General features: G+C 34.5%; 2 protein-coding genes across 3 annotated transcripts in view; one reads left to right on the forward strand and one right to left on the reverse strand.

Annotated features, from left to right (window-relative positions):
* LOC135696638 (uncharacterized) lies at positions 1-11,401 on the reverse strand. The gene is made up of 11 exons (XM_065216098.2): positions 11,211-11,401; positions 9,282-9,342; positions 8,453-8,764; positions 6,789-7,277; positions 5,849-5,955; positions 5,501-5,694; positions 4,204-4,346; positions 2,414-2,610; positions 1,564-1,656; positions 538-712; positions 1-217 (listed from the first exon to the last, which is right to left on the reverse strand). The coding sequence occupies exons 1-11, from the start codon at positions 11,399-11,401 to the stop codon at positions 197-199; spliced, it is 1,983 nt and encodes a 660-aa protein (XP_065072170.2). The 3' UTR covers positions 1-196.
* The window catches only part of LOC135696642 (2-(3-amino-3-carboxypropyl)histidine synthase subunit 2), a 13,241-nt gene continuing 9,163 nt past the window's right edge, over positions 11,389-15,466 (forward strand). Inside the window, exons 1-6 of one of the 2 annotated variants that reach the window (XM_065216103.2) lie at positions 11,513-11,538; positions 11,670-11,785; positions 12,194-12,271; positions 12,623-12,683; positions 14,526-14,668; positions 15,090-15,357. In XM_065216103.2, the coding sequence (XP_065072175.2) occupies positions 11,779-11,785; positions 12,194-12,271; positions 12,623-12,683; positions 14,526-14,668; positions 15,090-15,357 (557 nt within the window). In that variant the 5' untranslated portion in view covers positions 11,513-11,538; positions 11,670-11,778. Of the gene's footprint in view, positions 11,539-11,669; positions 11,786-12,193; positions 12,272-12,622; positions 12,684-14,525; positions 14,669-15,089; positions 15,358-15,466 lie in introns of both variants that reach the window. The other variant, XM_065216102.2, reaches the window with a different exon arrangement.

Here is a 15,466-nt window from a genome sequence, read left to right on the forward strand (position 1 = left end):
TACAGTAGTCTTTGAGATGAGATGTGTATTTTTCTGGAAAAGAGTTAAAATGAAACCACTTATCCAACAAAAGTTTACCTTTGCCAAAGTTATTTAAAGCAACTTAATTATTTTAGTTGCATTGAGAATTTTGGCTCCTACTGGCTTTGGAAAATCTGCTGAAATCTTGGAGGTTATTTTGTATCTCCCAGTCTTCTCACAGTAATAAACATTTTTCCTAGAACAAAAATGCAAAGTTCAAGATACTGTAAATAATTTAATAGAGTCAATTAGACTTGAAATGTTTTTCTTTCACCACCTGTGGTATTTAACCCCTTTTGCCCAAAATAAATCCAAAATATTTTCAAGAAAATAACAGCATCAAAAACAATGTATCAGAATTCCATTAAACCATTGGCAACAACAAACTTAGAGTCAAATCAAAAACTTTATTGGCGTTTCCTAATGTTGATTCAAATCAACAGCTAATTGTATCATCCTCACTCAACAACTGCCAAAATAAGGCCAACAGAAACAAGAACAATAATAGCTACTCACTCCTCTGCTTTCTTCTTCATTCCCATGTAATTCTCTAGGTCTTTGATTTTGATGAGGAAGTTGGGGTTGTTGTTGGCGAAGTAGTAATTGCTGATTCTGTTGATGGTGCTGCTGTAACTGGTGTTGTCTTGCCATCTGGTTTTCCTCTTCTTGCAAGCGTCTAGCTAGTGCAAGGCTGGAATCAAGAGTTTTTCTTTATACCTCCATTTCTATTATCAATCACTAGAATGCAAACTATCAGTTCTATGGGCAAAAATAACATTACTATGCACAAAATAAAATGTGTACCAAGATCTGCACACCATATGCACCAGTTTCCTTAGATTCAAACTTCAAAGCTTATTGTCTCTTTTTTAAAATTCCAGTCTTTTGCACTTTTGTTCCCTTAACCAAACCTTAGTTTGTCTTCATCTGCTTTCAAACTTCACTGAAAACTTATACTTTTCAATTCTGTCAAGCATTACAAAACATCATATGCCTACAGCTTCTCAGTGTTCTAAATACTATCTGCGGATGCAAGGTAGATACATGAATACAAATTTAAAGTAATGTACATCATAATTTTATTGCTTATCTTTGCCAATTTTATGCATTAAAGCAAGATTTTCAGCATGAAAACACCATGTAACGTTGGTTAGCTACAGCAGTAGATTCCCTGTTGGACTAATTATAATTTTATAAGGCTGAAGCTTTTTTGGCTTACTAACTTGAATAAATTTATGCTTGATTGAGACTGACAAATAATTAGATATTTATATGATAAGACATAACATTTGATGGTTGAAATCTCATTGTTCTTATCTGCCATTAACTGTGTGATTGCCTTAAAAAGGCATCTCTAGGCACTTGTTGCAAAAACCGTTCTTTCATATTCCATATTCTACATAGAATAACACGAAATCCTTTAAGAACATTGTTTTCACAAAGAGCTTTTCTTCCATTTTCAGCAAATCCAAGATTCCTAAGAAATTCAAAATTATAGAAAATACATCCAATATTTCATTGCCTAAAGCATAAACAACTCACTCTTTTGCCTCCTGTTGCTCTGGACTGATAGGGACTGGTTCCGGTGCTGGTGCTGTTTGATTTTCTTCTTGTAATGAAAGAGCAATCAAATAGCTGAAATTTGAATTAAAATGGTTACCTTCAATAAATGCAGTGGAAAATTACTACTTACTGAATACAAAAAATAACACTGATATATTACTTGTATCTGTGGTGTTAATTCAACAAAAAATCTTTATCTAAGATAGACAAGGAAATTTTTTCAAAGAAAGTTTAAGTCATTAACATAACTTAGGCAGCTTAAAAAGTTTTTAGAGCAAAAAAAATATATTTTATCTTGTCCAAGCTACATGTAGTTAAACGTTTAATTTTATCCACTTGTCTTCATAAGAGAAAAGCTAACTTGCTTGTTTGCGATGAAACCAACAACAGTCTACAAAACAGTACTGTACAACCCTGCTTATAGTCACATTTCATTTCAAATGTGCATGTGGTTATATCTGCATATATACTATCTATTTATTAGAAGTTACAAACAAGACAGTATGGTCGCATGAAGTATGTGCATTTATCAAATTACCAATTATTATGAAGTAACAAACAAATAAGACTTGCAAACAAAAGTGTTCTGCTACTATCAAGCAGGTGTGTGAGGTCATACATCAAACTCAGTTAAAGAAATATCTGTAATAGCCATATATGATAAATGTTCCATAAATGAACAAGCTTTTGTGTCAAACAGTTCATTGTGCCCTTGATAACTAACTACTAAACATTGTTATTTTAAAATCACTTATTTTCCTTATACAATTGCAAGTTAGTTATAAGTGATGTTGTCAAATATAATAAATGCACTAAAATTATAACTCACTCTCTGTCCTCTTGTGTAAGATCAGTTGGTGTTTGTTTGCTTCTTTCTGCCATTGCAGGCTGATATGTCATTGGACCAACAGTGACAAAATTCTCATCAACAAACTGACCATCCCCATCAACATTAGCAAGCGTTTCCCAGATAATTTTTGACTCGGTGAGATATCCTTGATCAGTCACTAATAGAAACAGCTCATCCTTTGATATAGAAAGGTGTTATGTTATCATATATATGGAAATTGGTTGACTTTTAAGAACTCAAAGGAACAAGATGAATAGACAATTACTAATAATCAAGTTAAAGCAAAAATGGCAAATGGCAGATTTGGTGGTTTCTTATATTAAAAATTTGTTACTAGAATGGTGTCTAAACTGGTGGCCCTTGCAAAGCCTTTATGTCAAACTGGTTGGAAAATTCGACCAAGCTTGAAGATAAGAGTAACTACAGTTTTTCTAAAGATTTCATCTTTGCACAACATTTTCGCCTGAATGACAGAATTAAACTGGCATGGTTAAATGAAGATGTGGCAGTTTGCTGCCTTCTTCCAGTGTTTTTTCTTGTTTATACATGTGATTGTTGCTATCAGTTACAATAATATTTGATCATTCTGAGGCACTGAAGCACCAATGATGTGGCAAAACATTAATCTGATAGGTAAGATTGAGACTGATAGGAAAGATAGGTAAGCATTTTTAAAAATGATTTCTTTAGTATTTGAACTAACTCAATTTACTTTGCCTTAAAAAGGTGCACTCAACAAAAGTATCTCTTGGTAGAATAAGCAGAATAAAGCATTTTTTGTTTCAATCGCAATCAAACTTTACAGTGATATCAACATATAGCCAGCCCCTACCCCTACCAACTAATTTGCATTTTTGGACAATCTTGAAGACCATTTTTTTGCCAACTTGGGTGGGTTTGGACCCCCTACCCTTACTGCATATGCCACTGATTATTAGGCAAGACAGATTTTCATCAATAATGACACAAGACCTAACGTCAGCCTAAATCAACATTAATGGGCAAAAATATCTAAAAACAAAGCCTCTAGAACAACTATCAAACTATAACAATAAAAAAGAATCTCTTTTTACAACAGCATCAAACTGCCTAAGACATTTCCTAACCTCTTTTTCTAGTTATTCACTACAATGATTCAGTTTAGAGCAAGGGCTTGTTTACTGGTGTCAAACAAGCAAAAAGCAAAAAAAAAAACAGAATGAATAGCTGATAAATTTAGGTATGATTACTTCAAGGAAACCCTTAAAACTTTTAGAAACATTGGTGAGAAAAATTATACCGAAAAACTTTATTAATTTGGTCTCTGAGCTTTTGATATGGTTTGATAAATCTTGTCCATGAACAAAGTAATGTATTGTACAGAAACCATAGTCAGGTTTGTTATTGGTATAAATAATCACCATATTGAAATTTAAGGAATTCTCATGGATGCCGGAGAACAGGGCTTAGGGGATCAACTGCCCCTTTTGCCTTTTGATAAGAGGCGTAAGATGCCGGAGAACAGGGCTTAGGGGATCAACTGCCCCTTTTGCCTTTTGATAAGAGGGGTAAGATGCCAGAGTGCTCTATTTGTTCAAGTGCCCTTGAAACTGACCATTTGCGATAACCAGAAGCTAGTCAATGTTCCTACAGAAGATCAAAATAAAATGGCAGTTGCAAAGTAATTAGTTGCAGATGAGAATTATTTTTCAAATGCCCTTTTACTCAAGCCTGCCCCCTTGCAGCTTGGTCGTTCTGGCATCCCTGGGAATTCTTGATAATAAAAGTACCTTAAACTTGTATAATGTATTGAAATGGTTGTTTCTGAAAAATACACAGAGCTCCCCTTCTTTTGTTGCACTATTTAACTCACACAATCCATGGTAAGTCAACTGGCTTGCAGTTTGGTCAAGGAAATTCTCAACAGCAAGTCCTAATAGAAACAGAAACATAATTTAGCAGAAATTTAGGTTTGGGTCAAAATGATAAAAGTTGATGAACAATTACAACAAAGCCTAATGACCTAAAAAACAGCAATCTGGAGATAAATCTACCGGATTTTTCTAAAATGTTTCCAAACCAGGTGCAGAGACATCTAAAATATGCACATTTTTTATATTAAAGGCATTGAGTCGTGGTAAATAGGCCATCTCTATAGGGGGCCATTTGTTTTCAGCATGATTGCGGCAATTTCATATGGGCATCCGTTATTGACAACTTTCTATTGATGGAAACTGTTTTGCTAATCAGTAGGAGGTGAGCTAATGTGACCAGTTCCAGGTCAACCAATAGCATTACAGCACAAAAATCATAACTCAGGGGATATTGGAACTTTGGGTATACCCACTCCATTCTATCATATGACTCAATGCCTTTAAGGAGCTCCATTTCACTGCAGAAGTTTCATTTTCATTTTTTGGAATCTTGATAAAAGAAAGCCATAGTGGAAGATTTGGCAACTGATAGCTACACAAAAGTTACATGTTCTGAATGAAACTAGCCAAAACCTGCCATTCTTTAGTCAATATAAAAATTACATCTGATTATTACATGCCGAACAGGCAGAGCTGTATTATATCCTTTTGGTGTATAGAACAAAACAGTTCTAAGTTGCTACTTCACGGTTCACTCTTAATGCAGCCATCATGCAAGACAGTCTGATTATTGATAGACAGTAAAATTTGCTTGAATTTGACTGGCGGCATAAATGAGGTGTTTTACAACTCTGACTGAATTAAATTTATGGATTCATTCATCAGTCAAACCTTCTTAATTCTCCTGTGAAAAAAGCATCACATAAGTCCCACTCTGCAACAAAACCAAGATGTTCTTACACATTTTTATCTTAATACCCGTCTTGAGAAATAAGCCCATGAATTTTTTACAAACCATTGTTTGTCTGATCATATATCTACTTGTGTGTACTTCAGCTGTTTAATTAAGCCTTGTAACTTATTTCGCTTGATATGGGTTTAATGTCAAATTTTGGTTTTGCTCTCCAATGCTGCAAGTCAAACTTTGGATAATGTTTTATCTGGTCTGTAGTGATCTAAGCTGTTAGCTGTAGTAAGAAATTGCAATGAATACCTTCAGTCAATGTATTTTCATCAGAATTCTCCTCCTTGCTTCGGATGATTTTTTCTACAAGTTGATTATAGCTGAGAGTTCCAACAGCATGCACAATTTGGGAATCTTGAGGATCAACTAACCAGCCATGATACAAGCCAATGTTCAAGATATCAAACACTAGGCATTCAGGAGTGAGTTCAAAATCACGAGGGCTAAAAGAAATACATATAAGCTTGAGCACTGTTTCCCCTTGGTTATTAAACAATTATTACCTTTTAAGAAGAATACAAATAAAAATACAAATGAAAATTTCAATGAAAACTGTTCAATCTGCAAGAAGAAGAAAACAATGAAAAGTTTAGATACCCAGTAAACTTGACATTCACATCAATTCCAGTCTGTAACTTGTACATGATAGAAATTGCATCATGCATGTTTTGTTGGTAATTTAGAAGAACTGATTCATCAACATTCTGCAAAGTAACAGAGGGACTTGCTGTAAAAGCAAATTCTATCAACATACTTTTTTTCAGATAACAGATTTTGTCGCATTATTGAGGATTTTTTTAACTTTTTCACACAGTGCCATGATAAGGTTTTTTGTTAGCCAGTAGGATAAAGAAGAATTTTAGCTTGCTTGTAATGCTTATCATGTGTCTTAAGCATATTCTATTTATTGCATTGCACAAGAGTGAATAATATAGCACTTTCTGAGTACTTCTTGAAAAACCAATCTATAGTCTCTACACCTACCAATCCTGTCTGGTTTTCATGATAGCAGCAAAATCTCTTTAAATACTAGATTTACATGTGCCCAGCACTCAAAACTCAGGTCATTTTTGAGAACTGCAGCCCTAATAACAAACCTAACAGATATCTTCTTCCTAAACTGCACTGCCAAGGGAGTTTTTTAGTACTGTCCATACTAAAGTCTTTAAGTTTGTACAAAAAAGGAGTGTTGTGTATCTTCTATATTAGAATCTTAATTTAAGTAGCCTGCTCACTCAGCTTTTATTTTTCCAGGATTAAACTTAAAGTAGAAGAGGTTTAATTTTTTAGACTGAATTATATGCAAAAGGTTGGATCTGAATTGAATCTAACAGGTACTCTCATCAGGGAACTAGTCCAAACAGCATATGAGAGCCTTTTTGGAAAAATATTTCAATCCCCATGGATATCAACCAAAATTAAGGTCAAAAGACCTTCACTTATGATAAATTCCAGGAACTCCCATACTAAAAATATAAGAAAAATGAACTGATACAAAAAATATGAAAGAAATAGAATCTGAATTAATAATCAATACCTTTGGCTCAACTGTCAATATGTAATCCCCTATGTATTCCATCAGTTGTGTTGCTGTGATGCATTCTTGCATTATGGGAAGTACAATTCTTTTTGATAACACAAGGACATTGGCTATGGCCAAAAGTGGACATGGTCCATTCTCATTCTGAGTCACAATTTGTATCAGCTCCCCTTTCCACCTGAATTTTTTCAAATGGTACAAAGACTGTAACTGATCAAATCTTTGGGTATTATTTTGTCTAGTCCCATTATCTCCTTGGTCAGAACACTTACTCTTTTTTGATTCCATACCTTCCTCCATTTGGTCAGGTTGCAATGACTTTGAACAATGCTGTAGTCCTGCATCCTCTCTAATTTCTGAACTTTCAACCTCTGGGACTGGATCTCCTATTTTCTTTTTTACTGGTAGGTCTGCATTATCATTCAAACTCTCAGGTTCTTTTTCAGCCTCAAACTTTGTCAAGTCATGTTGCTGATTATTGCCACCCTTGTCAACAAATAGAAATGTTTTTAGAATGAGCTTCAAATATTGTCAAGTTATTACAAAACATTCAAATGTTACAAATTGCAGCATTCAGTTAATCTGTAAATTGCAATTGATAATGTTCACTTAGCAACCAAAAGTATGACAAACGTTTGACAAACGTTTGACAAACAAGTAATGGCGACATTGCTGTGAACAACTTGATAATCTAAAATTAAACAACTTATGTGAAGCCATTAGGCATCATTTAATAGTTACAGCCTAATCAAACAAAACTTCCAACTCCTGATGCGATTTTTGTTTATTATTTGAAAAAAAAATATTTTTCAAATTTCAGAAGTGCAAACTATTTGATGGTCAGTCTTAATGGTTTGAGAAAGTTGTTAGACTTGCCAAATACTACTTAATCAAAAACTTTATATAATAAGTTATGCTAAATGCAATGATAGATTTACAAAAACACTGGAACTATCACATTTAAAGGCATTGAGTCATGGTAAATAGGCCTTCTCTATAGGGGGGCATTTAATTTCGGCGTGATCGCTGCTGGTTCATGTGATATTGGCATCAGTTGTTGACAACTTGCTATTGATGGAAACTGTTTTGTTAATCAGTACGAGGTGAGTTCATGTGACCAGTTTAAGGTTAACCAATAGCATCGCAGTCATGAAAATCGTGACTCAGCGGATTTTGGCACTTTGGGTATACCCAATCCTTTTTATCATGACTCAATGCCTTTAAGTGTTAAAGCATCAAAATTATTATTGTTGGCCTCATGTTTTGTGGTAAGTGACATATTTCAAACTGTTCTATGGCAACTTCTTAGTTGCGATTGAGACATTATAGTTCAGATGACAGATTAAATGTTGTTTTTAGCAATTCACATCATTATATGTTCCCTAAACAGCATTAAAATTGACTGGAAGACAGATTTGAATTTTCGTGACACGTGGTTAATTGCCCATTTTTTCCAACCAAAAAACCATTTTGAAAATATTCCACAACTTGAATTGAATTGAATTTTGGTATTTTGCAGCAATGACATCATTTCTGTTTCAGGCTATACTTTTGCTATCCTAGTCCTTACATCAATCACTTTACCAGCAACTATTTTAAGGTAGAAAAATTGAGAACTAAATGATAGATTTCTCTTGCAGCACAGCATCAGTTCTTCTTACCAAACATGATTCTTGGTCTTGTGCTTGTTTTTCATTCACAATTTGCTCATTGGCATCTCCAAGATCTGTATGGTTGCCAACCAGCATGTTATCTTGTTGAACAGTATTGGCTTCTTTGCTAGGGCCATCAGATTGTGATATTTTTGTGTCTAGATCCTTTGAAATGCAACTTGTTGATATACTGTTTTGTTCTTGATGTGAGGAAGTAACAGGTGCCTGCCCTTCAAATTTATCATTGCTTGTGAATGTATCATTTCCTTGACTTACTTCTGTCTCTAGGTTTTGTGAAGAACCTTCAAAATCTTCTTCCAGCTACAAGAAAGGATACAAAGCATAAAATAAAGAAATAGATGTTTTAAATTAAATACTTCATCAATAAGCAATAGCTAATCTCAACTACATTAACAATTTGCAAAATTGTCCAAGTGATACCCCAGAAGACGATAATCTTCAAAGACATCAAAACTGGTTCAAAGCAATGAATCAACTTTTATAAACAAATGCTACAAAACTGCATGAAAAATGTTGATGCATGGTGTTTTCTTTTAAATAAAAATACTATCAACATAGCCTAAAAACAAAGCAATATAAATGCAAAAATGGGTTTACATAGGGTGTTTGTGACTTTACTAAAGGGTCTATGCCAACATTTGATAGTACTGTTAATTTTAAATAACTTTCGAAACATTTATAAATACCAATGCATGCTTTTTGCACCTAGCAAAGTCTTTCCCTGTGTATCTGCTACTCTCAAATAATCTTGAAATATCATAATTAATTACTCCTGTGATTAGTTTTGAAAATGGAAAAGAAATAAAATTTAAATAACCTTTTGGATCTTGTCTTTGATTACAGCATCATTATCATCCATCTTTGCCCTGCATGACAACCTTGCAAAGAACACAATCAGTTAGGAACATGAAAAGCTAATAATTTTCTGGACAACTTTTATGGAAGCACATAACTCAAATTTTTGTCATTCCCAACCAATCCTTGTGAATTGCCTGTGTCTGTTTAATTGAGAACATTTTTATCCTCAATAACAAAACTTGTCAATTACAAGTATAGGACAGCAACTGACAAAGCATTATGTAACTTTATTTTGTTATTATACAACAGAGTACTGAATTTATTGTTTCATGAAATATATTGACAAATAGATGGCATCAGACCACAGACAAGGGAAGGGACTAAAGAGAACATTTCTGCTACCAATGATCTGTTATTTTTTCAAGGTGAGGAGAACTATTGTTGTTTTGTTAACCTCATTTCAGGGAAAGAGTGACAGACAATAACAAACAATGTTACAAACAGCAATTGGTTAGCAGCAATCTACAAGGTAAGGCATCCTTCGCTATCATCAACACAAATTTGCCTTTGGCTAGCTTCCTTGCAAAAATGTAAACTCAAAGACCATGTGATTATTTCTGCTTTGCATCCCTATAAAAAGGATCCTAGCTTTACCCCTGTAGACACACCCCCACCCCCAATGTGCTAAACTGGCAGTACAAATAAAACATCTAAAATCAAATCTAATTTTTCACCTATTTATGAACATCCAATTAGAAAACTAAGAATTATAAAGTTATCTGTATATATAACATTGATTTTCCTGAGCTGTAAATTTTCTAACGAATCTAGTGTTGCATAGATTTATAGGTTAGATTTCAGAGGGAAGCCAAGACTTTAAAGGAGCTGCACATCAATGCTGTTAACAAGCATGATTTATTAGATGTCCTGCATTAGCACACATATTCATTTCATGTCAGATGAAACGTGGAGAGTCTCACAGTTGTGGATATGTAAGTCTCTTAGTCCAATGGGAATTAGATGGACTGCAAAACCAGTGACATTACCGATGTCAGTGAAATTCCACAGCTTGAATATTTTCTTTAGATATACCAGATTCAAAGGGAGGAGGAATTTGATTGAAAAATCTGAGACATATTTTGGTAGCTTAGGATCATGCAAGTCATGCTGATGGGATTTGTTACCTCAAACAAACGCAAGGGTAAATTTTACTAAGATATATAATTTTACAAAATTTTCAGATTATTTTGGAAGTCTCTCCAAATATTGTGGAAGACAATGGTATTTTGTATTAAAACATTGAGAAAATGTGATGTCATCATATAAAAAAATTGGGTTGCTTGACAATCTGTAGTTGATGAGGGTGCTCTTGCTCTGAATCCTGTGACACTTGTGCCATGGTAGTTTAGGTAGGGCAGTCTTGCTCACAGCCACGCGTTCCGTAAAACCTACATTTCCAGCCTGAATACCCAGTCTGCGGAGTACGGCCGATGCATGTGCGAGGTCAGTGTAATGCCACACATGTATATTTGAAATTGCACACCGAAACTACAATAGAGCTGTTATGAAAACCATCTATTTGCACGCCAAATTTATACTAAAAGATTTTGCACGCTGAAGACAGGCTTGAAATGCCGTGCGCGGTAGATATATCGGCGAGAACTCCCATCCCATTCCCATACTTTTGCAGCCTTGCTGGATACATTGTCCTGTCTTCTCTGAAAAAAATATTATATCCACTGTGAAACTAAAATAGTCAACGAAGTTTCAGGGCACTCGACTTTGGATGAGAGAATAAAATTTTGAATTTTCTCTCGAAAGTAGATGCTTGTAGATGTAGCCGTAAGTCTTCTGTATGTGTGTCAAATTCATCATCTGGTCATAACTCTCCAAAAATGAAGCACTGACGGTTAGAGAAGTTACCACAATTGAAAGTTTATAATCTTACCGATATCGAAAATTACTAAAGCTTTTCTTCTCATCTATCCAGTTTACATTTCTTATGGTTTTCTTCTTTCGATGGCCGCTCTTGCAGCATTTATGACAACATAACAGAGTTTTATCCACAGAACAGTACACAAACTCATAATGAAATCGAGGCAAATTTGTAATGGGGACAAAATAATATGGCGTCAACATTTAGTACACATGCCGAGGATGCTTTTACGAGAGTAGTTGAAGTTCAACAAGACACTGAATTGGAAGATCTTGATATAGAAATAAATTTTCAAACAGAAAAGATTATTTCATTCTTGAAAAGAAAATTGTATGAGAAGGTCAGTAATTTGAAAGTCATCAGCTTTTGACGATGAACAAAATATTTAACGGTTTCTCTCGCGTCAAAACGATTATTATGATTCAATGAGCATAACCTCGCCTGATTACTCAAATTTTCCCATCTTTTTAGGTTGCCCTACAATTTCCAGATGAATATCTGAAATATTCTTTCAAGATTGTTAAAATAATCCAAGAGAAGCTTAAACTTGTGAAGCTTTTTATTTTGGGAGACACAACATATGGAAGGTATACACAGTGACCATCTTCTTATTTATTACTTTTAAACATCTTGGTTTCTAACAGTCATTTCTCCCCAGGAATAAAAAAGAAGCACACATTCCACCCTGTAATTGGTAATATTTTCAATGAGCAAACAGCAATGCTTGGGTAACCTTTACAATGATGTTTCAATCCACATTTGGGTACTTGTATTATCTAGCTTAGAGTTTTTTATTTATTTTCTGGCATTTATACTCCCAAGTGTGTCAAACGAAAAGCATTAGTATCTTTCAAAATGCTGCTTTTTTCAAAGCCATTTTTGAATTTTGTACTAAAAAAATTTGTTTGCAAATCATAATAAATCAAATTAAGCACATTTTTTAAATAGATGGTGTAATGTTTTGATATGTTTTGTAAGACCCTTTTCTTTTTCAGTTGTTGCGTTGATGAGATTGCTGCAGAGCATGTTGGAGCAGAATGTATCATTCACTTTGGGAGAGCCTGTCTTAGCAAGTAGTTATTTAACTGCTTTAATCTCAAGCATTAAAACTATTTTTATCATTTCTTCCTTGTATGAACTATGACTATTTGTTGTGTTGAACTATAACTTGTTAACTTTTCAGCAGTTTTGTTAGGTCAGCAGTTTTGTTAGGTCAGCAGTTTTGTTAGGACAGCGGTTCTATGTTGTTAGGCCGCTGTTTTGTTTTTTGTAAGCATGTGATGTAGCCTCCATTCTTATTGCTTAGCAAAGCCTATTTATACGGCAATGACTCATTCATATTTATTACAATTTACTATACAATATTATTATGAATAAAGTATCACGGCCAGAGCGTTTGGAGACGAAATCTGACATTGTTTCAGCAAACAAAGAATGGCTTCATTGGTGGCAAACTTTTAACAACTTTATATCGTGTGTTAACCAGTGAGGGCCTCCATAAACTCCATGTTTTGATGAACTTTGTGTCTCCAGAAATCTTTGAATACATTGAAGAATCAGCCTTGTATGAACAAGCAATGGAAACACTGCATAATTTGTTCCTGAAACCTACAAACGTAATATACGCTGGCCATTTACTGGCAACTCAACAACAAAAACCTGGAGAAACTCTCCATGAATTGGCTCTGAAAACTCTAAATAAAGACTGCCTACTGTAAAGAAAATATTCATGATGCATTTTAAACTGGTCTTCAATCGAACGCTATTCATCAACGTCTTTTTGAAAACACCACACTCACCTTGCAAGCCATGTTTGATCAAGAACGCTACTACTCGACCATCCTTCAAAGGTGCGATACCTCATACTCAAGCAGTATCCACATGAGATATCAGCCTTGATATCACCATATCAGCAGTGGTTCAGCCTGAAGACTAGAACTCTTTCTTCTGCAGAAACAACAAGTACCCATATTCAAAATGCCCTGCTCACGAGGCAACTTGCCACTAGTGTCAAAAAAGGCTCGTTATGCCAAGGTATGTCAAGGAAGGTCTCAAAAGACTGAATAGAGCAATCAATTCAGTAATTTCAAGCAAGCTCTTTTAGACAGTGGGAGCAGTGAAAGCTTTATTGCCATGTTTTTAGTGAAATTAGTGTTGCTACCTATCCACCCCTGCTCTGGTACAGTATCTATGGCTTCAACAGGGTTTTCAATACAAGTTAAGGGCTTCTGTCTTGTTGACCTTACCTACAAAGGGTATACATACAAGAATGTTTGCCTATCTATATTACCTTGACTTTGTGCTAATCTCTGTAACTGTAGATGGGAAATTTAAGATAACTAAAACATGCAAAATATGTAGGAAAAAAGACGTTTGTTATAAAGGATGTGCTCCTTCAATTATTCATGTATTCATGACAAAGCTCTAATCCCTAGGCCACATTAGAAACCTGAGCGGTGTTGGAGGGCCGAATTAAAAATGACTTTATTCTGCATCTGAATAGCATTCATTCTCTTTCAATGTTAAAAGCAACAATATTTTAGATGGTACTGGTTACATGAAAGATATATATATATATTACATCAAAATTTGTTCTAGATATACGAAGTTGTGGTGTAGGTCAAGTGGGAAATTACCCCCACAAAAGTTCATCTTCTAATTGACCGCACAGTTATGTGGGCTGGATAGGAACATTTAAAGGACTGGATGTTGTCCACAGGCTGGATGTGGCCCTTTTGATGACCCAGGTCTGGCCTAGGCCAATAATCTAATTGAGAAACTGCATGTTATCTTATAACTGTCATCTGTTACAGACTTTGAGCCTTGTAGGCATTTCTATGTGTTTCATTACTACTAACTGTCTATTGTTCTAAATTTATGATTTTTCATTCCGTTCCTGCCTGATTATGGAAAATGGAAAATTGAGCTGCGTGGCAAATCAAAAATTATCTTCCAGTACTTCTTTGTGAGAATTTCGATTTTTTTAATAAAAATAGCTTAGACAAACGTAGGAAGCTTAGACAGACATGGCTCAAACTACGACCCCAAAGGAAAAATCAATGGCCACCCTTAGGTCCCTGGTTTGAGACCAATCTGACAATAAAGCAGCATTGTGAGAAATAGATGTTGGCTGACGTTAAGTTAGAAGACAGCTAGTTTTAAAAATAGTCTTTTTTAAAAACTTTGCTCCATTTTTATCAAATCAAACATGCATCTGACAGAAACAGGTATGAAATTAAGGCAAAGTTGTTTTAGTTGTATGCAACTAGAAGAGACCATAAGAATTTTGCCAGAATACTTGTCAGAATCTCGTATTGTCTGTTTCAGAACAAGTCGGCTTCCAGTTCTATTCATTTTTGGAGAAAGCTTCATTGATGTGCGAGATTTCAGCAGCAAGTTGAAGGAAACCTTTCCATCTAATTCAAGTCCATTGATACTTTTCTACGATGTTTCATATCAGCATGCCATCGGTAGGTAACATCCCCAGTTAAAATTACACTTTGTTGTATTTTCCAATTACTTATTTTTCATCGCAAATGAAAAGAAAATCATTAAGTTTGCCGTGAAATTTGTGAGTGATTAATTTTTGTTTCTTCTTGGCGTAAAAGATAATAGATCCATTGTTTATTCGTGCGGCTATAATTCTTTGATCTATTACAACAAATGTCGAACATATACGAAAACCGAATTGCGAGTATAAAGATATACGAAGACGATGTTACATGAATTATATAGACATGAAAATTCAAAGAAGATATACCGTTTTATATAGAAAGAAGATAAATGAAGATATATCATTTATGTGCCTGTCGTTTTTAAAATGTAAGTTATTAATTTCAACCGTTGGTCTGTTTTTAGCATAGGCCCTTCATTTTTAATTTTTCTTAACAGATGAAATAAGTAACGTCATAGAGAAAGAATACAAAAACCTGACAGTTTCAAAGTTACTGACTGACGAGAATAAAGAGAGCTGCCAATATTGTTCGGAAAGAAACATGATTTCAGACGAGAAATTAGCAATTGGATGTTGTAATGATAAAAATAGCTGTACTAGTGGAGGATGTCTGGGCCTAAAAGAATTGAATATAGGAAATGTTGATTCAACTGCGAGTTGTAGTTGCAGAAATTCGGAACAAGAGAGTGACAAAGTTCATAAACGGTAAGTTCAGCTTTATTGATCATAGGATGTGATTGTTTTTTCGATAAAATATGTTTTCATATTTGATTGTGCCGCATCCAATGAAATGCTTAATTCTTATCAGGAGTTT

Source organism: Rhopilema esculentum, chromosome 18 (genome assembly GCF_057945365.1).
Source record: "Rhopilema esculentum isolate cy_ngs chromosome 18, ASM5794536v1, whole genome shotgun sequence".
Classification (NCBI taxonomy): Eukaryota; Metazoa; Cnidaria; class Scyphozoa; order Rhizostomeae; family Rhizostomatidae; genus Rhopilema; species Rhopilema esculentum.